The sequence below is a fragment of the Daucus carota genome, chromosome 1 (assembly GCF_001625215.2).
Source record: "Daucus carota subsp. sativus chromosome 1, DH1 v3.0, whole genome shotgun sequence".
Classification (NCBI taxonomy): Eukaryota; Viridiplantae; Streptophyta; class Magnoliopsida; order Apiales; family Apiaceae; genus Daucus; species Daucus carota.
In genome coordinates, this window is record NC_030381.2 from 47,381,153 (window position 1) to 47,402,517 (window position 21,365).

Consider the following 21,365-nt stretch of genomic DNA (forward strand, 5'->3'; position numbering starts at 1 on the left):
TCTCGGCTATATGGACTCAAACCATATACAGACTCGAATTGTAGACTTTCTCAGTTATATGAACTCGAAACTTTCTTGGTTATATAGACTTGAACCTTAGACTTTCTTGATTATATGGACTCAAAACTTTCTCGGCTACATGGACTCGAACCATATACTTTCTCACCTATATACACAAGTTAAATCTGCTGTAAAAGCCGGGAAAAAAAAATGAAATTTCCTGTCCAGGTTTGCCAAACCAACTGACTGATGCTCACCCCAAACAGACTTTCCAAGTGAAGATCTAAGAAAAAATCCCATCTCACCATCACCATAATAATTGGAAATATTACTCTACCCATAAGATATTCACTTTAATAGAACTGAATTCCTTACTCTGGATTAATATAAAAATTGACTGAATCTGTGACCCCAATATATTAATACACAAAAATCTGCATATCATACAGAGTCTTGATATCATATGGACATTTGTCACGTTCTGTATTACACGCAATAATTTGCTACTCGGCAAATATTTATTTAATACATTAATCACAACCAAGAGTGACAAACTTCCAATCACTATTCTGTCAATGTACATCAAGTTTTTCCTACAAATAATAGGCACAAACAACACATCTCTCAGTCCAGTTTAACAAACTAAACAGAATCTTGAAATTGTGTTGTCTTGGAACTAAGCTGTGCAGTCTTGAGTCTTTTGACTAAGTTGTAACTCCAACAACAACATTGCTCACCTACAAAATTTACATATTGTCAGTGATCACCTTGGGAAGTTCGGCATTTTATTCAAGTAAAAGGAGGGGTGGTAATATCTCACCAGTTTTCCACTTTCATCAACTGACATTGGGTTCTGAACGACAACGGTTTGACTTTGAGGACGTGGTATTGCCTATATAGATGTGAAAATGATATATCATACCCTGTACAGGCCCAAATCAACTGGTAATACAACCAAAATTAGGCCTTACCGGTGAAGTAGAGGCTGTTGATGCAGATGTTGCCACCCCGCTCGGTCTCAGTGCAGGAATTGGGACCCTTGCATTACCCATCTGCAAGTAATCACAAGACATATTCAGTACTTGAGATAATTTAAAATTCCTATTAACTGCTAAATGTAATCTAACATACACACACAAACAGACAATTTTCTAAATACAGAGGTCAAACTCATCTAAATGCTATTAAGACTTGTAACAGATCCAAGATAGTCAGCTATGAGAAACCACTAAAAGAAGCTCAATTGTTTTCACAAGGATTCAACATTATGTGAATCATTAATATTGAGTCGAGTAACTAAACTAATCACCATCCAGCCCGAATCTAGCAGAGAAATGTGCAAACGTAGAGAGAAGAACAAGAAATTATATGACGGCATTGTTATGGGATGACTCAGATTGATAATCTATTCACGAGGCAAAAAAAGTACTTCCAAAAACAATGGTCTCCTACTATGTAAACTAAAAGCAGCCAGTGAAATATAAAATAACATACACATGAATAGATGTAGAAAGGGATAAAAGACTTGAATAGGTGTCTATCATCTAAACAAAGAATATAGATCAAAACGACTCACATTGACATTTGTCACATAATGACAAACCGCGCATTTGACTGATGGAGCTCCATATGGATACATCAGTGTTGTACGGCAATTGCCACAATTGACATGAGCAACCTGACCCGATGCTATGTATCAAACAAAGAAAATCAAGATTAACAAGCAGGTAGGAAATTAATTGATGATAAAATATGTGAGCGGGAGAGAAAAGAATGCACACACACACACGCAAAAAAAAAATTCACAATCATATGTACCTGGCACAAGGTTCACTGTGTGACAGCACGAGCATCTCACACTCGAAGCTCCACGAGTATACATTAGCAATGTACGGCAACCTCCACATATTAGTTGGGACATTTCCAATCCTGTGGGTATTACAAATCAAAAAGATGATGAAGCATGTAGTGGCACCAAAACAAAATAGTATATACAGAAACAGGAATGCATGTGATATATGTAAAATGGATCACATAAATAAAAGTCCGAGGATCAAGGATCTTTACTAACAAATTGGAAACATGCCAACATCCAATATTTTTTCACAACAAATTTATACAGTAGCTCCTTAAGTAGGGATGTCCAGTATGATAAACTGGTCCAAACCAAATTCGACCCATTACCAACTTTTATATATAAGTTCTATGCAGATTATAAATCAAGTACACATTAACTTTACAGATTTAGACAAATGCAACTAGCACAAATACAACTTTTTGAAATCAGCCAAATTTTTTTTTTTTTTTGCCAAGTGAAATCAGCCAATTTATTTGCATGGGAATCGATAATATCTTTAGAAACTGGTACAAGATACATTAGCAAGATAGCACTTAGTTTCAACCATTTAAGGTAAACAACAAGTCCAATATCACATGAATACTTTAAGTAAAAATAAGTACATGAACATAATAAATTATATAGCTCCTTTTTAAAAAGAATATGACTTGCAGGCCTATATCAATAGGAAACAATAGGACTATCTTGTTTCTCCTCCTTAAGCGACAGCAATATTTTGTATGGATATTTGGCGCCATGATAGAAAATATATGTTTACTGACTACTAGATAATATAGACAAATGCAAAGAGAGAAATAGAGCAGTAGACCATACCAGGTGGTGGTACCGTAGTAACTACATTGCAAACTGCACAACATACGTTTGCGGCTCCTCTTGGATAGAGAAGAATGGTCCTACACCCACTGCACACTAGCTGACTCTGCATAGCTGTAATGCAAAAAAACATCATACACATTAATCTAAACTGTACTAAGAGCATTAATGTAGTTATATCACCCTCCTTTGGAATTTTAACTTCGTGGAATAATATCTTGCAAGTTTTACACAGAAAACATTTCGCTTCAAAATCTTTAAATTATTATAACCACACAAGTAACATTTAAGAGAACTGTAGTCTAAACATGACCTCAGGCGAGAAGTATTTCAATAGAATACATTGCGGGTGACTATTGGCATTGTTAACTACAGGGATTCAATTTATAAACAGAAGTCCAGGTGTGTAATAAGTACACAACTTTGTAAAAATGACCATTCTAGAGAGACATGTATCCACAAAAACTATTTCTTCATTCGCAACTATTAGATGTCTTCTGGAAGATACATACACCAAATGCAAATTGAGCTGCCGCATGAAGCAATGCCCACTCCACCAACCCAACCCAGTGGGAATCACAACGCAAGAGCCAATTATGTTTTGTATAACATAATGCATTGTTGTCTCTATTGCTAAGGATCATAGATTAGGACTTGCAGAAGAAGGGTATACTCTGATCCTTCAAAGTTTGAAGAATAACCATTGAATAATTTACTATAGATAATCACTACTAAAGCTCTTTACTTTACATAATTTCAATTGTATTTTGAGATTATACTACAGTACAGTAATATGAGTGAGTAAGTGAGGGAGGGAGGGAGGGAGGGAGAGAGAGAGAGAGAGAGAGAGAGAGAGAGAGAGAGAGAGAGATCAAACTCTTGGAGTCTTGGTCACTGATTCCTTGAACAAAAATTGTTAGCCTACAGGTCCAACAAACCCAATTCTATATAAACCGTTTGGTACACTCTAGGTAACCAGAACACTTGTCAAAGAAAAGCAGGAGGTATGGTAAAAAGTAATCTATCCTTTTTGGGAATTCCTACCAACACAAAATGCTTGAACGGAAAATTTTATGACTTTAACAACTAGAGCTAAGCAGTTGGTACTAGGGGTGTAAACAAACCAAACTATTCGTGAGCTACTCGAGTTCGGCTCGGAAAATATTCAAATTTGATTCGGTAATAATCGAGCCGAGCTCGAGCTCGAGCTATTCGAATGTTTTACCGAGCCGAGCTCGAGCTTCAAATTACTCGGCTCGTAAGATTCGCGAGCCTTATCGAGCCTCTATTATTTTTTAATTTTTTTATTATAAATATATTTTTACAAATATATTTAATATTTTATTTATAATTTATATATTTAATCGAATCGAACTCGAGTCGAACCGATCATATTTCGAGTTTTTGTCAATATTTGGTAACTCGATTCGAGCTTTCGAGCCGAACTCGAGCCTATCGAACTATTTACGAGCCGAGCTTCGAACTTGAAATTAAAGGCTCGGTCGAACTCGAGCTCGAGCCCCGAACTTTTCAGTCGAGCTCGAGCCGAGCCTGGCAGTGTTCGACTCGGCTCGGCTCGTTTACACCCCTAGTTGGTACTAGAAGACTCATGCTCTCAACAATTTGAAAGTGTATCCTCAGATTCTTTCATTTATTCAATATACTCTGAAAATAATATTCAAGTAAAAGCAGTTCCATTTAATTGAAATTGAGGTTCCTAGTTCTCTCCTAGACTCATCTGGACATGGAAGTTTTGAATTTGTAAGTATACAAATTCTGATCAACTAGAGAGTTAAATAGCTAAAGCTTATTTCTGCAATTAAATAACCAAATTAATACCCTGAAATTTTGAGGGAATACATCTTAAATCGTTCTACATGACTGTACAAGCCACTAATTTACTATGTATCAAATAACAGAACCCTGTTATAAGAGAAAAACGCCACACAACATGGCAAGAGCAAATCTGAAATACAAATAGGCTTGAAAAATCTTTAATATCAGGTATTAGAAGATCTATCAAACACCTATATTTTAGTTACTTCGGATCTGTACGATGTAAATTTCCCATGGAAGTTTTAGCTCACTACGTAACTTGAGACTCAACAAAACAAACAAGCCCTGTGGTCAAGCATTACCCAATCCTGCTCACCCAGCATTTCTGTATTTATTGCAACATACAGAGCTATCTACAACACCGAGGAAACATATGAAAGCGCTCTGTAAATAATCTATTCATCCAAGATTCCAAGATTGGTCTTATGGGCTTATTATCGTGAGCATATGCATATAATCCTTATCAATCTCATACAACAAAACACCAATTCTATCAACTATATTTTCAGACACTACCACACATAGTACAAAACTATTAACATTCCTGCAACTCGAAACCAACAACAGAACTCATAAATTCATCATCTCCTCATCGGCTCATCCTATAAATATCATCAAAATTACCCAATACAGTTATAATCACCCACTATACATCTAAAACAAAATATCAACAAAGTCAACCCCAAATTATAAGTTCAACCAAAATAAAAAAGATTCAAATTTACGATCAAAACAAGAAAAGGGTACTTTCTTACCTATGAGAAAGATCTTGAACAAATCTGATTGAGAAGAAATAACAACACTTTCTTGAAAATACAAAGAAACAAGAGATATAATCACAGACCCACCTCCCAAGATTGGATTTTGACAATGAATATAGAACAAGATATCAAAAATGAAGAGAATGATAAGCTTGGATTATGTTGTTCTTGTTTGAATTATTTCTTCCTTCCTTTTGCAAGATTCTTTACTTTTGGATGTCAAGAGAATAAAAACATTATAATAATGGTAGTGTGTGCGTGTGTATAAATAGAAAGGAAGAGAGAAATCTAGAATGTTTCAACCAAGAAGAACATAATTGGAAACTTCGGTTGCCCAATTTCAATTTCAATCATATTCTATCAATTTTCTATCGTGGCCATTCATAATCTTAGCTGGACAACCCCAGCATATCTGGCATTTTGCATAGTCTCGACTTATTAGTGTTTTTTATTTAATTTTTTTTCAAGTGATTGGTATATCTAGCTATTTTCCTCAAATTGTAATTATTAATTTTATTTTAGAAATAAAAAGAATCATTATTGTAATTCATAAACTATGGTTAAATGTTACTCCCTCCGTCCCATTTTAGTTGTCACATTTGGTTTTGTGCCGGTCAAATTGACCAAACTTTGACCGCAATTTATTAATATTTTATCAATTGGAAAAATAAAAAAAATATATCATCAGAAATAACTTTTAATCTACTTTAAAATGTAATTTTCAGTTTTTTAAAATAATGAAGGAGTGACTTGTAATCTTTGGTCAAAAGTTAGTCAATTTGACCAACAAAAAAGGAAATTTGACAACTAAAATGGGACGGAGAGAGTATTTAATAAATTAATATTAGAAACTATGATTAAATATTATATAATATATTAATATTGTTATATTATAATTGTGGTATATCTCTTGATGGATAAGTAAGGGGTGAATGTCTTTTTTAACCACATCTCATTCGAGAGTTTCCAAAATAACCACGGACCTAAAACATGCCCTAAATACCCAAACGCGTATACAAGAAATGCGTGTAGCTATAATTCTAAAAACACATTGTAATCACGCATTTGGAAAATGCGAGCACCCGAGAATGCATACTCAACATGCGTGCATCATGTCCAGAATAATGAAGGTCGTAAATATTGCACAAATTAGATGGACAAATACACATCAGTAGAAGAGGAGACACACTGCATTGGATTTCCGCAAACATTCACATAACATATCAAGCTTACTTACACATACAAGGATGCGAGGTTTCGAACACGCAGATTCAAGATGCGTGTTTTGAATAAAAAATTCTAAAGACATGAATGAAAAGATGGAGAAGGTTCGGGGGATGATGTTGAAGAAAGCATGTATACTTAAACTGAATTTGTTGTTACTTTTCAATCATCGACTCATTGTGTATGTGTAAATCACATACAGGGGACTATCATGTTTCACACACGCATATGGAATATGCGTCTTTGAGTGGGTAGATTGGACACTCCTAGCGATCATTGATATTTTGGGCAATCAACTATTAAAATCTATAAATAGATAAATGCTGATAGGAAAAAGCCTGGCTTTTTACCTCGACTGTCCCTCGGGAGCCTTCCAATTACATGCATTGCCACTCCCGGTTATTTAGTGTTGAAAGTGACCTGATGACTTTTGCAACCGGTCAGTACCTTTTTCACCTTTTTCTTTGAATTCAAATTTCAGAAGCTTTACTTTTTCTTCCAAAACTGCGTATTCTCCTCCTCCAGTCTCTTGCTTCCATCGGCGATCCAGGTTATTTCATCTTCTTTTAGTTGCTTCTCCGACGAACTCAGTTTCTCATGGAGCGGGTATATCTTCATCCGCGTTTATTATTTTCTTTATTACATTAATATGTGTGTTTTGTTTGTTTGTGTGTTGCTTAAATATGTTATCTCGATCTGTTGCGCAGACTTCGGAAACTCCGGGAGATGATGAGTCGTATCATGGTTGGAGGATTGATAAATTTGATTTCGAATCGCCTGTTGTGTCCGGTGAGTACTGGAAGTTTAGAGATTTATTTTGTGTGAATCGATTTCTGTCATTTCCTGGCGTTTATGTCTATGTTTACAAATGTTTATAGAAATATTTGTAGATAGTTTTCATGACGCTGTACCATGTAGGTACCCCTGTCAAGGCACTCAAAGTCGACCGGACCGGACTCGCTGCCGCCTGTGGTCAGTGCTCAAGCAGTATGCCGTGTAGAACTCCTCTAGCTGATGTTTCTAATAAGCCTTTCTTGGGTGGTAGGCAGGTAAACAAACTGATTCCAGTTCTTCTGCTTCACAGTTCACACTGATTTGTCGCTTTTCACATTTGATATTGTATATTTTCATACAAAGCAACGGCACTCCCTCCTCAGAAGTTGTCTCTACAGTCGGGTCATATTTTATCAGGCGAGAACTGTAAGTTGTTATGTCTCTTAAATTTAATGTCGGGTAAGATACATGTTAATGAGTAACCATTTTTTAATGCTTTCACACAATTCCTCAAGTGCAATCTCAGAGGCGTTGCTCCTCCCCCTCAACACCCCCATGGGGACCACGAGTGTTGGTGAATCTCCGCTGGCTGGGTTCAATCTTTCTTTCTTTTTCTTTATCCGTTAAATTTAAACAAAACTTCTTGACTACTCCATAGATATATATACCTATGTTTGAGGCTGCATTGTTTGTTTGCTCTGTTGTTTGTTTTTGTTGATAGATTTAAAGGTGCAATGTATGTTTATGGTATCGTTTTAATGGACTGTTGAGATGCGGAAAGAGTTATAGATTAAGATGGATCAACTATTTGAGGCTGGATGTGAAGAGGCAATTTTCTTCTTATTTAGGAAGATGTCATTGTTAAGCTGCATGCTGATTTGAGGAATAAGTGAGTGTTCATATTTGTATTTGGATTTTGAGGTTCTTTTTGTTATGTGAAATGTTGGATTTTGGTGTGATTTGGGGATAGGTAGTCTCTGATTGCTGGTCACTTAGATGGTAGAACAGACAACGAGATTAAGAACTACTCTACTTGAATTCTCATTTGAGCAGAAAAGCAAAGAGCCTCCCTGTTTTTTATCAAATCAAACCTGTGGAAACTCAGGTTTTAATGGATCAATCACAAAAGCATGAAGAAAAAAAAAGCGAAGCAGCAAGGCTCGAAGATTCTACCCTGTGATAAGAAATTGTTAGAGATTCCGGAAGATTGTAGCTTGAAAGTGCAAATTGAGCCTTCAACATCGTTTATGGAGGAGAGTTTAGGCGACATTCTTAAATGGATGCATGATAATATTCATAATCAGTGCACAAGGCTCCCGGATGAGCAGAGTTTGTGGAATAATATTGATCTCGGAAAAGATATAGCTGGTGGTACCTTTCTGGACTCTGGATTTGGTATGGATTTTTCTAATGAGGTGCTAGGTGATCTGGATTTTCCTAACGACATGCTAGGTGATCTGGATTTTAACGGATCACTGGAAATTGCCCTGGCTACGACGACAGGAAATGAGCTGGTGCAAGCATAACCAAGAGACAAATACTTCTTCTGTTACAAATACCACTTCATGCATACACAAAGAATTAGAAGAATATGCGGGTTGTGATTATCTTCACGACGGCCTGCAAGGAGATTTGTTCTGGGATATTGAACAAGAGAGACTGATGATTTCTGGACTGTGGGAGGCTACTGATGATTGATGATGAAGGATAGTCTGGTGATCAAATAGATTATTATAAAGAAAATGATAGTGTTAGATAGTTTCTTACTACTTGAATTCAATTTGTCACCATTTTTTCATTATTACAGATTAGTTTCTAAGATCAATGTGTGGGAGCTTCTCACATTTGATATTTGTTGCATGGAAGTATAGTGTTGGCATTTTTGTAGGGTTGAATAGCCCTCGGCGGTTTATAACTCTGGCCTTCTCCCTGCTCCAATATATTTAGATTCTTATGTTTTTGGAGTATACTTTGGCGATATGAGATAATATGAAAATATAGGGTGGCGCTGACCAGTGATAGAACCACTAAGATTTTACGAAATCTTAAATTTTAAATAAAATTTAGATTCTTATATCAAATAAAAATTTAGATTTTATAGTTTTATTTGATATAAACTTTACAAAGAATAATTACGTTTAGATTTGATTTTTTAATATCTTAAATTAAGTGTAAAAAGTCAAAAGCGGTTTAAATAGGACGGATGGAGTATTATATTTCACTTTTTTTTATTGAATTAAAATTTTACTTGAGATAATCTAATTATAAAAGAATTAGGAATTTATTTATCAAGATACATTTTTCCAATTGATTAACCTAGATAGATAATTACCGACTAAATAATAAATATAATTATAATTTTCATTTGGTTATATTTTTTTTTATTATATTGCTTCAAACGTACACAAATATTCTCGAGTGATTTTGTTTATTTTTGGAAATTGACTATGGGGCCGTTTGGGCAAACTTAAAAGAAGTGGCTTCTTGCTTAAACTAGAGAAGTGGAGCAGAAGTGAGAAGTAAATAAGCTAATAAAATGTTTGGAAAAGAAGCAGAAGCTGTGAGATAGAAGCTAGCATTCTCAGCTTCTTAAAAGTGCTTCTACTTCTTTACACAAACGGGTCAAGAGAAGCAGAAGCCACTTCTGACTTCTGCTTCTCTTAAACAAACAGGGCCTATGTCTATGTGAAATATGAACTCAGTACCTCACTGATGGTATGCATAAGAAATAATAAATCTCTTAATTTGAAATGAAAAGAAACCAAATTTCGAAAGCTTGCTCTGCTCTGTCCTTACTCATCATCACGGAGACAGATAAAACTGATTTTATAATGAATGCTTGATGCATGACTTTGGTTACATTTCTACTCTACTCATTACACAACATAATCATCTACTGTGTGAAGATAGGTGTGCAGTATAGACTCATTAAGTGCCGCCTGTAATAGTTGAAATTGAGTGTCTAACATCTGGTGCATGAACTCAGTCATTCTGCATCATTGTAATTTTTACATGCTTTTGTAATCACATTTGAAAAAAAACGATGATTTTGTATGATAAATAAATATATACGACTGATAAAAAATTCCTTATTCGAAGTTATAAAGTTTGTATTATATAATATTTTTAAAAGAAAATATGATATTACTTTATATTTTTACCGATACCATCTCTATATTCAGAATTAGATTTTGAATTTAGGAAGATAAATTTTTGTAAGTGATTAATCTCGATTCGTTAATCTTTAATAACTTTAATACATAACACTTCTACTTGATGTATCAAATCTCACTACGCCATATATGGCCTACCGCAATGGTATGAACGTGAGTGTTGCAAAATTATGTTGCATTAGATGCACTAATTCATACCTACCGCAACGATAACCATCAATGTGCATTTGATGTTGCAATAGCCGAATACATGTGTTGCATAGAGTATTAGTAAACTAATAATTTATAATATGACAATAAAATTTACATAAAACAAAGTTAAAATAATTTTAAATAATTAATAGATAAAATATAATATATTAAATAGGAAAAGACTAAATGTTTGAATACAACATTAATTTTTATATCTCTTTAAAATAAATAATTGTAATAAAAATAATAAATTTGAACGATTTAATTATGAATAAGATAATAATACTGAAATTGAATTATATTTTTCAAAATAAAAAACTATATTAAATGATTATGTTTTTAAATTATTATGAAATTGAATAATTTAATCTTGAAATTTATTAAATTTGATAAATAATTAGACATATCGTAAAATAAAATGTCACTCAAATAAATGAACAATTTTATTTTTAAAAATATAAAGGTAATTTAAGTTTTTAAAAAACAAATTCTAGTTTTTAACATAATATTTTTAAATTTTAAATAATTATATAATATATCTATGACCCTAAATTGTTTTGATAAAAGTAAGGATCCTTTTTTAAATTATACAAAGTATAAATAAATTATAATTTAATTTTTTGAAAAAGACAAGGATTTTAATAGAATGTTTTAATAAATAATATGTTAAAAAATTTAAAACAAGTGAAATGGCTTTTTCATTTGCAGCACGGCGGGCTCCAAATATTTGGACAAAATTTGAAGAGGCAAATTTTTTGAGGACATAAACCAGTATCCACACAAGTCCAGATTTTTGAACATTCAGAGTATCAAACACGCTTTATTGACTCGTTCTCTCCCTCGCCTCGTCTCTCTTCTCAATCTCTCCGTTCTCTCTCACTCTCTCCGTCTGTCTCTCTCTTCATCTCTTTAGATAAAAATGAGGTCGATTTCACTCGTTCTCGTGGAATTGGAGCAAGCTCTCACAAATCACCTGGATTTTGAATTAAATTTAGGGTTTATTCAATTGATTTGTTCTTGGATCAAAATTGGGGGTTTTCATGCCTTTGATTCAGGGGTTTTTTGGTTATATTGTTTTTTCTCTTAGATCTTTAACTCTGTCTCTAATTTGTTTTATATCTTTGTTCTGTTTTAGGCTGGCTTTGGGTTCCTTAGGGATTGACTGATTTAAATCTTTGATGTGCGCTTCTTCAGCTTAAGGTACTCCGATTTTGTTCTTGGATTTTGAAAACAGACGAATATGTATATCTATACGTATGTAATTTTATGATGTAAGCTTTTGTATATGTGCTTGTTTCTGGTACTCTGGTTTTAGGTTGAAAAGTTTGTCTTTGTAGCTTGACCAGCTTTTATTATGTATCTGGTAGTCTGATTATTCATTAATGAATTGATGTTTTAATTAGTTGCGTGAACATGTCAATGAACTGTTTCAATGATGTGTATAATATGGGGTAAAACTAGTTGATTTTGTACTTGACTAAAAGCTTGAACTAAATAAAATGAAGAGCAGAGAATCTTAGTATGTCATTAAGACAGTGAATCTTAGTATTGTCACCTGCTTTTTCTTTGTCTTGTGGAGTGTTCACTTTTTTTTTCTTATAGTTGTGGTTACTTATTTTTCTTTAAAATTTTGTTCGATTTCATCTACTTTTGCTTATTTGTGGAAACGTTAACATGTATCCAGTCACCACCGCTCTTCTAATTTGCTTTGTCATGCATTTGATTTTTGGAAAATAAAACATTAATGCATGGTTCTGATATCTCAGGTTAGGTTGTGGATGTTGGATTTGCAGTTAGAAAATTCAAGAAAGGCGAAAAAGTTATGGCCATGCTTGGAACAACGGTATAGAATACTCTTATATCTCCGTTTTGGTTCGACCAAGTACTTCATATATTGCGGAATGGATTATGCGAGAAACATTTCAGTTGGTACTGTTATGTTTGCTCATTAATTTTTGCTCATTATGATATTGAAACAGACTGGAGGTGGATTAGTTGAGTATGCAGTAGCAAAGTAAGAAGTAACAGTTCTAAGGCCACTTGAACTATCAGCTGGTGAATGTGCCGCATTAGGCACTCAAGGGTTAACCACTTACCAATGCCACATCACAGCGGGAGTTGTTCTATGAAAAGACGCCAACCTATGAACATACTAACTGTTGCAGCTTGAGGCGGTGTTGGTCACTACGCAATTCAGCTCGCAAAGCTAAGGAACACTCATGTCACTATAACAGGTGGCTCTCGCAACATTGATTGTGTGAAGAAGACCTAAAGGATGAGTTGGATTTGTTAGGTAGTTTAGTTTGGTTGGATTTGTTTTGAACTTTGGTTTGTATGAATGATTAGTTAATTTTGCAGTTGATATAGTAAACTTTTGCATAGTAGTTTAATGTTGCATTAACACATATATATCAGATATTTAGTACAAATATATGTTGTAGAAAGTAGCCCTTGTGGGCCCCACACTTTGACCTCTACATGGGACTGACACGTGTCTGACCCACACGTGGGTCCCATTTTTTTTGAAATCAAAAGGTTTAACGTAACATAAAATTTCAGTTGCAATAGGGTAGTTGGTTGTTGCAGTAGCATGTCTATTGTAACAGAAAACCCTATGTTGCAGTAGATGATCATTATGTTGCAATAGAAGCCTAGGGCAACATGGAAAAAAGCAACTTAAATTTTATGTTGCAATAGCCCATTTATGGGCTATTGCAACATATTTTGGGGTTATGGCATCATTTTTTGGATGTTGTTGTAGGCCATATATGGCGTAGTGTCTCTTTTACATACGTGACAAGCAAGATTAATAAAATTAATTTATTAATATCATTTACCATCACTATAATAGTTTTAAGTATTTAATAGGTTGAGTTTCTAAAAATATAAAAATAAAATTAAAAGTGATTTGTATGTAATTTTTGACTTGTGAGAGATTTTTATCAAAATAAAAGTTAAAAAAATCAACTCACGGAAATAATATCTTAATATTAAAATACATCTTATTTTTATTCTAATTATTTAATCCTTCCGATTAATCACTGATCTTTCAATAATCCTGAATATTATTATCAAATATCAGGTGTGATTCCTGATTTTTGTAACACATATCATTTTTGAAATCTGATTTAGTCCTTATATTTTTTTAAAATAAATTAAATATAATATTTTATGAAGATAAATATATTATATTGATTGAAATGAACCTCCGTAGAATGTATGATAGTGTGTGCCTATATGATAATAAATAACTAATATAATAATAAAATATCAAATAATATTTTAATATTAAAACATATCTGATTTCTAATCTGATTAATCCCTTCGATTAATCACTGCTCTTTGAGTAATCCCGAAATTTTATTATATTTGATAATAAATAATTAACATAATAACACATAAATATCAATTATCTTAATACTAAAATACATCTGATTTCCATGCAATCTGATTAATCCTTTGATTAATCACCAATCTTTCGATAATTTTTAATCAGATTATGACTTAGAAGCCATGAATACAAGCACATAAACCCTATACACCTTTTGTAATAATTTATAATTTTGTAAACAATGTATTGTAATATTTTTGTAAACTATAAATGTAAACCTAAACCCTAAACGAAGAACCCTTAAATATAAATTTGAAACATTAAATGAGAATCCCTTTAAAAATTTTACAAATGACTTCAATATGATATTTTTCACACATACAATTTGTCAACATTTTTGTGGAATAGCAGTTTAATCAAATCTTATTCAATCTGATTATGATTGATGGCAATTCTTTTTACAACATATGATAATGATCATAAAAGAAAAAAGTTTAACTTAAAAATTAACCATTAAATTTATATTAATAATTTTTTTTATGTTCACATACAATTGTGAGACTCCCCCAGTAATGCCATATGTCTTCTTCGTGCATGAGTCTATATGCACGATATGTTGTTCTCTACTTTATCAACTGATTTTTACTCAAAAGAACACAATTGTCTGCTGACCCTCTTTTCTCATATTATTGTCGTTATCATACACGAACACAATTGTCTGTTGACCCTCTTTTCTCATATTATTGTCGTTATCATACACGTATTCCGTAATTACTCCCTCCGTCCCAGCCAATTCTTTACGTTTGGTTTGGGCACGGAAGTTAAGAAATATGTATAAAGTAGTGGAAAAGAGGAAGAAAAGTGGATGAAGTGGTGGGACCCATCAATTTTTAATGAATAAAAGAAAGATATTGGAGTAAAAGTAGTGTGAAAAGGGAGTAAAAGTAGTGTGAAAAGGGAGGAAAAGTTGGGAAGTGGTGGGACCCATTGACTATTTTTGGTAAGTTTTGGAATTTAAAGAATTGGATGGGACATCCAAAAAAGGAAACTGTAAAGAACCTGGTGGGACGGAGGGAGTAACATGTGGTTCACATATGCATGGAGAAAAGTAAACCTCAAACTAATTATGCGATTAATGCTTCATACTCATTACATCCATTTATGTTTTAACTTTATGAAAAATATATTTATAAAATTCTATTGTCAATAATACAAGATGAAACTTGAGTAAATTCTACCTTAAATATAATGGAGGATAAAAACTCTGTCACATTAATTCGTCGACTTTGATTGGAAGGACGCAAGCTGCATAGAGTTTTTAAATTTAAATTCAATTGCGTTTTGGTTTATACACTGATGCTGCACCACTATTATTTTGTTTCGTATGTTTATGTGTATTGAGTGATAATAAAATCCACTGGAGTGACCTTGTGTATGTATTGTAATTATGACTCTTTTTATTATTTCAAGATTTGCACACAAAAACTACTACAACAAACAAAAAATATATTCTATACACTTATAAATTAAATTAGAATTTTGTAAGTGTTGCCATATTCTTTGATCGTACATTTTTTCAAGGATTAAATATATGTCAACTTAATTTCAAATTAACTTGAAATTTTATATTAAACGACTGTAAATATTTCCTTCATCCCCTTTTACATGGCTATTTTGAAAAAACCGCATATACCAAGAAATAATATATTCTGTACACTTTTTTCTTTAATACTTTTAACTAATATCTTTAAAATAATGAAATACCCCTAATTAATGCATTGAAAACGTGAATTCGACTCAGTTTTAAATAATTTAAGCATTGAAAATAGAAATTATGAGGACAGATTTGAAAAATTATTATTAAATTTGTTTTGAAGTGTGAATGGACATATAAATAAAGACAAAATTTATTTTCAAAATAGACATGTAAAACGGGACCAAGGGAGTATAAAAACTACTACATTACATTTAATTTAAATCATATATAAACACCTTATATGTAACATTTTAAGAGTCTTCATTAGAATTTCACTGATATGAAAATTGCATAGAAAGATAAGTATTTTAACTGATCATAAAACTGCCCTGGCTACGACATGCATAAAGAAAGCCATTATGCGTGAAAGTGCACAAAATGTGTAAACGCAGGAGTTGATTGCACAACACGGAATTGATTATGTATATCTTTTTGACATTTTAGGAATGTGCTACATTTGTAACTATTATGACTTCCGGCGGCCGTATATCTAATTTATTGCAGATATCTAATTTATTTCATGTTTTAATTTGTGAAATTTGTATGAAATAATTTATGTCCATCTTGCAAACCTGGTAAAGAAAAAGAAAACATAACATCTTTATTAAAATAAAGATGCAATTGACAAAGAAACCAACTATTAGAGAACTACATTTTCGACTGCAATATAGCATCTTTATTAAAATGGTACTTTAAGAAGGCGTATAAATGTAATATTTGATTTTTTTTAAATAACATACTTATAAATTAAATCAGAAGAGGAAGTTTGTATAAATTAAACTATGAAATGTATGTAAATTATTGTTTGTTATTAAATTTAAAATTATAAATTATTAGAATAATATAAAAATTCCGAAATGTAAAATTTGAATTTTTATAAATTAAATATTTACAAATTCGATTAAAGTACAAGGCGTCGCTGCTCAGCGACGCCGAGAAGCAATTAATAAAAAAAAATCTATATACTAAGAATTATTACGTAATTCTCGAATATAAATGAATTTTAATTAAGAATCAAACTTTATGATTATTGTTTAATTTTCGAACATAATTGAATTATATAATTTTTTTTGTAGAGTCTAATTTTTATTTTATCAAAAAAATTTATTACACTATACATTTCTCTTAAACTAATACTATAATTTAATGTTATTATAATAAACACATGTAAAGTTTTTTGGGCCTTGGCAAGACTTAATCTCAGCCCAAGTGTGTTGGATGCATAATCATGAGCCCACTTTAAAAAAATGTACACTATTAATATTTCCAAAAGAGTTGTCAATAATTTGGATTATTTTAACAAACAAAATTAAATAACCATCATATGAAGAGGGAACAAAATTTAAACATATTCTTTTAAACCACTATAGGTTCAGACTCGGTTATAAACTTCACAAACTTCAGCCATCCCTTCATAAGAGACACTGAAAAATACAGATACGTGAACCAGCTGAATAATACAGATACGTGAACCAGCTGAATAAGTACAGTGTGACATCAATAGTTGTAAAAAATTTGTAATAATACCTTTTCAGGGACCAATTTCCTGTAGTGCATGAACAACATTTGGATACTCAACCTCACAAAAATCCCTCCCAATTATATATACGTTTAAATTACCGTCACCTGCAAACTCAAAAACCAACAACTCCCTGCCTTCTAAGTGAAAATCAGAGTAGAGGGCTTCAACACCAATCATTTTCCCCAAACCCTTATTATATGTTACTTCCAAACAATAATCAGTTTTCAATTTCAAGAGGAGTTTCTTACCAACAAGATCACCAAGTTTTGACGCATATCCGCAGGGAATCGCTGCGAGGAATGCATGTGCATAATCGACTAGACAACAGAAGCAATACAACTATGACAATTTAAATAGAAAAGAGTTAAGAAGAACTAACCAGTTCATCCGAGAAGACATCTTCCTCAGTGACATACTTGATAAATTTCTCAACAATCAAACCCGATGATTCCATCACTAGGTCAAAAGCAGATTAATTATTAAATAATGAGGAAGAATTAAAATTAATTGAGAGCTGTGTTAAGAGATGATACCTTAAATATCTTCATAGCAGGCAACAATGGTGGAAAAGAAGATGAAGAAGAAAATGGTATGGGTATTTACTCTAAAGCAGCCAACTGTTACCAAACAATAGAATTAATAGTGGCAATAAATCGTCTGTTTTCAAAATATGAATGAGTGCAAACGTTTATACATGTAACGTTGTTTGGGCTGCTTGTGCGTTAACAAGCCTTAGTCTCGGCCCAAGTCTGTTGAATAGTTATCAACGAGCCCACTCTAAACACCTGTACAACGCTTAATTTATAGGTAAAAAAGTTTGAATTCATTTTTTTAATATTGTTCGTTCACAGCCAAACATTTTCACTGAAATAAAAAACGCAGATTAACGAGTGTAGAAAAAATTCCGGCGGTAGCCGGGCAAGTATCCTAGTTATGATATATGTGGCACTTTCTCATAAGTAGGAGCTCGAATAAAAAATTGATTTAACATTTACAAAGAATTTGAAGTATATCATGTATTTGGCATTGAACACTGTTGTATATATATATTTGATTTTACAAAATTATTAAGTCACTATTTTTAATAAATTTTTAATATTAATTTAACTTTTTATATCATTAATTTTTTTATGCAAAATATGTAATTCAGAAATTTTAATAAATAAAAATATTAAAAATGAAATTAATTTCTATATCACTCCTTTATACCTGCCTTGCTCGGTTACCATCAAAACGCGTATCTTATAAGTTATGTATAATGTATATTTCAAATTAGGGGAATTAGGTATATTTTAATCTAATTTTCCCAAGACCTTGAACCCAACACGGAAAGCACAAGCAGTTAGACAAGAAACTCCGTACTTTATAATTTATTAATTAATTTAAACTAGTTGGGCAAATAAACTTCTTCCGTCAGCCAAAAATTGTAGAGTATAAAGAAGAAAATGAAGTTTAAAAAAAGATTTTGTACATTCACAGTTCATCGTTAGGAATTATTATTGTGATTGGAGGGCAGAACAAAACGCTTAATCAGAAGAATACAGAGATAAATTATTGTGATTCTTGTCGTTGGCATTTGAAGAGATGACCTGATCTCTTGATTCATTGATGCTTTCATAGTGTTCATTACTTGGAGAACATCGACTAACTCACCAGTCAAGACTACGTTATACCCTAGGCTAGCTTTGAGAAAAGGAACACGCTCCCAATCAACCAGCATAAAAACTCTCGCAGAGTTAAAAAAAGAGAGTCTAAGAACAAAGCTAATATGATTACTGCTACTGCTCAACTACACAGACAACTAAAAGCTAGCAACAAAGCTAATATGGCTACTACTTGCAGAACTTCACCTTTCTGTTCAGCTACAAAGCTATCTGCAATAATGTTGCTAGGCACGAAGCTGTTTTCAATTCTATTGTTTGACACCAAGGATTTCAAGATTGAACGCCTTAAAAAAGTCCATTCCTGTACCTATAAGCAAGTTTACTTGGCATACTCCACAACTTAGACTCAGATGTTATTAATCAATCAGTTCATATATTCACCTCTCCGGTTTCTAACAATTCAGTAATAAAAAAGTAAAACTGGTGTCAAATGATTATCATAATTGCATCAAACTTAGCTGTCCTCTCTGTTTAAAAGTGTATTCATCAAATCTTAATTTCCCTTGATATGCCTCAATCAACTCAGGAACTTCATCCTTATATGCATTTACAAAGTCTTCGGAGATTTTTTTCTCACTCATCACCAATATAGTCAATAACCTATAACTTTCACTGGTGATGTTCTTTATGACCAAAACTTGCAGAACTGAACACCTCGAAATAGTCCTCTTCTCTAAGCTATAACCAAGAACAACTGGACAACTTGACAACCTAAATGGTGTCCACTGTAATTTATTCAGAAAGAACTCCATCTTTGCCGCAATATTTCTCTCACTATAACGCATGACAAATGGTAGCTTCTTGAACATGGAATGGATTTCAGAATTAGAAAAACCAAAGCTTCTTAACAACACACATCTAGATTCCCAAGTCGCGTCAGTGACAAAAGACAATGTATAGATAGCACTGATAAAATATGAAGACTCAAGATTAAAACCCATGTCCTTAACCTTCACAGCAACATTACGCAACTTGTCATGTGATTCAGCTAATACTGGACCACAATTTCTTAAAAGTTTCACAATCTGGGAATGGGGCACACCGAGTGTAGAAAGAAACTGTATATTTAGCAGGAAAGATTTGTGACAAAAATTTAAAATATATGGATTGTACTTTAGGGCAACAACTGATTTTCGATAACAACCCGTTACAGAGTTGAGCAAATCAAGGGAGGGTATCAGGAAATTGGTCAAACTTCTTCTAAGTATAAACGGGTGTTTTGAGACAATAGAAACTAACTCAGCTTGAGATCGGGAAATAGAGCGCAAAAATTCAAGCTTTGGCTTTATGATCTTTTCAGGATGAAAATTTTTTAGAATGTAGGGATTAGTCGAAATTATTTTGGTAACAGTGGACTGGGGGATTCTAAAGGACCGGAAGAGCTCGAGAACCGAGAGGGGTCTTTGATCAGAGGAGTCAAAATTTAGACATTTAGAAGCATTAAGCAGGGGTTTTCCAGATAAGCCACATTTGTTCTTGAGAAACCAAAGCTTGAAATCTGCAGAATCTACATTTATGGGTATGATTCTTTTGCTACTATAACTACGAATAATGGGTTTTGCTAAGCACGAAGTGCGGAAAGTTTGATGCTTGGTAACTAGGGTTAAAGATTGACGAATATACAGATAAACAAGCAGCAGCATCATTATAAGCACACAACATATGAATATATTTCAGATTGGGTCATAAAAAGATAAGAAAGAACTTACACAGATTAGAATAGGTGCATGCCCCAATTGCAGATTAGGGTTTTGAGGAATCTGATTTCTAAATAATGGAGTGTATAGTCTGTATAGTATATTAGTATGTCACTAGTATAGTTACGGTCCTTACGGATGCAATTCTTCGATTAGGGCTCGAGAAATTCCTAAAATGGATCCGACCCATTAAACATACATTGACATCATAAAATTTTAAATAATATTATTTATAAAACAAAAAATATTATGAAATTATGATAAATACAATATTTGACATGTATATATTCTTATTATATAATAACGATAATTTAAAATTTGTTTATATCAAATTAAATTTATTATTTAAATAAATAGAAATCAATTTAATGTTGCTACATATGATCTATAATTAGGGTTCGACTCCTTCACATACAAACGCGAAAAAAAATATATTAAACTTTTGACATATACTGATTACCTCATCTGAGAATTTTCTAAACTTAAACTTTTTTTTCCACCGGATACATTTTACTAACATCGAATTTTGTATACCAATTTTTTTTAAATTGTCATAATTTTAAAAATAATATCATGCATATGTTGGTGCGATATATTTCTATATAAAATACGATCTGATCCGGCCAGCCTAACAAAATCCCAATCAAATCAAATCTTGATGAAAATCCGATTTAATTTTTTTTGACCTAATGGATACAAAAGTCCGGCCACCTGACATGGTTGAATCAAAAGTCAAAAGTTCGGATTTTTTAGGGACCGTTTGC

At 32.6% G+C, this 21,365-nt stretch overlaps 3 protein-coding genes and 2 long non-coding RNA genes across 15 annotated transcripts; 2 read left to right on the plus strand and 3 right to left on the minus strand.

Annotated features, from left to right (window-relative positions):
* Nucleotides 1-423: 423 nt before the first annotated feature.
* On the minus strand, nucleotides 424-5,659 carry LOC108205902 (protein LSD1). 2 transcript variants are annotated; one of them, XM_017376027.2, is made up of 7 exons: nucleotides 5,263-5,659; nucleotides 2,672-2,785; nucleotides 1,819-1,929; nucleotides 1,577-1,689; nucleotides 972-1,052; nucleotides 821-892; nucleotides 424-737 (listed from the first exon to the last, which is right to left on the minus strand). In XM_017376027.2, the coding sequence occupies exons 2-7, from the start codon at nucleotides 2,781-2,783 to the stop codon at nucleotides 705-707; spliced, it is 522 nt and encodes a 173-aa protein (XP_017231516.1). In that variant the 5' UTR covers nucleotides 2,784-2,785; nucleotides 5,263-5,659; the 3' UTR covers nucleotides 424-704. The 2 variants fall into 2 exon arrangements, with proteins under 2 accessions (XP_017231516.1, XP_017231525.1); XM_017376036.2 differs by having other exon boundaries at nucleotides 5,356-5,506.
* A 1,240-nt stretch (nucleotides 5,660-6,899) lies between these two features.
* Nucleotides 6,900-9,124, plus strand: LOC108212387 (hypothetical protein). Of its 8 annotated transcripts, none has more exons than XM_017384113.2 (5): nucleotides 6,935-7,098; nucleotides 7,200-7,281; nucleotides 7,411-7,541; nucleotides 7,630-7,692; nucleotides 7,782-9,124. In XM_017384113.2, the coding sequence occupies exons 1-5, from the start codon at nucleotides 7,090-7,092 to the stop codon at nucleotides 7,842-7,844; spliced, it is 348 nt and encodes a 115-aa protein (XP_017239602.1). In that variant the 5' UTR covers nucleotides 6,935-7,089; the 3' UTR covers nucleotides 7,845-9,124. The 8 variants fall into 8 exon arrangements, 3 of the variants coding, with proteins under 3 accessions (XP_017239602.1, XP_017239610.1, XP_063941843.1); XM_017384121.2 differs by having other exon boundaries at nucleotides 6,937-7,098; nucleotides 7,988-9,124; XR_001805148.2 differs by having other exon boundaries at nucleotides 6,936-7,098; nucleotides 7,411-8,155; nucleotides 8,241-9,124.
* A 2,264-nt stretch (nucleotides 9,125-11,388) lies between these two features.
* LOC108212591 (uncharacterized) lies at nucleotides 11,389-13,015 on the plus strand. Its single transcript, XR_001805151.2, has 3 exons — nucleotides 11,389-11,831; nucleotides 12,398-12,474; nucleotides 12,611-13,015. It is a non-coding gene; the product is annotated as an uncharacterized LOC108212591 (long non-coding RNA).
* A 3,917-nt stretch (nucleotides 13,016-16,932) lies between these two features.
* On the minus strand, nucleotides 16,933-20,773 carry LOC108213049 (uncharacterized). 3 transcript variants are annotated; one of them, XR_001805156.2, is made up of 5 exons: nucleotides 20,614-20,773; nucleotides 17,935-18,025; nucleotides 17,774-17,857; nucleotides 17,620-17,696; nucleotides 16,933-17,530 (listed from the first exon to the last, which is right to left on the minus strand). It is a non-coding gene; the product is annotated as an uncharacterized LOC108213049 (long non-coding RNA). The 3 variants fall into 3 exon arrangements; XR_010288096.1 differs by lacking the exon at nucleotides 17,935-18,025 and having other exon boundaries at nucleotides 16,934-17,142; nucleotides 17,246-17,530; XR_001805155.2 differs by lacking the exon at nucleotides 17,935-18,025 and having other exon boundaries at nucleotides 16,934-17,530.
* On the minus strand, nucleotides 18,955-20,615 carry LOC108213040 (uncharacterized). Its single transcript, XM_017384775.2, has one exon. It carries the CDS (start codon nucleotides 20,548-20,550, stop codon nucleotides 19,342-19,344), a length of 1,209 nt encoding a protein of 402 aa, XP_017240264.1. The 5' UTR covers nucleotides 20,551-20,615; the 3' UTR covers nucleotides 18,955-19,341.
* Nucleotides 20,774-21,365: the final 592 nt, after the last annotated feature.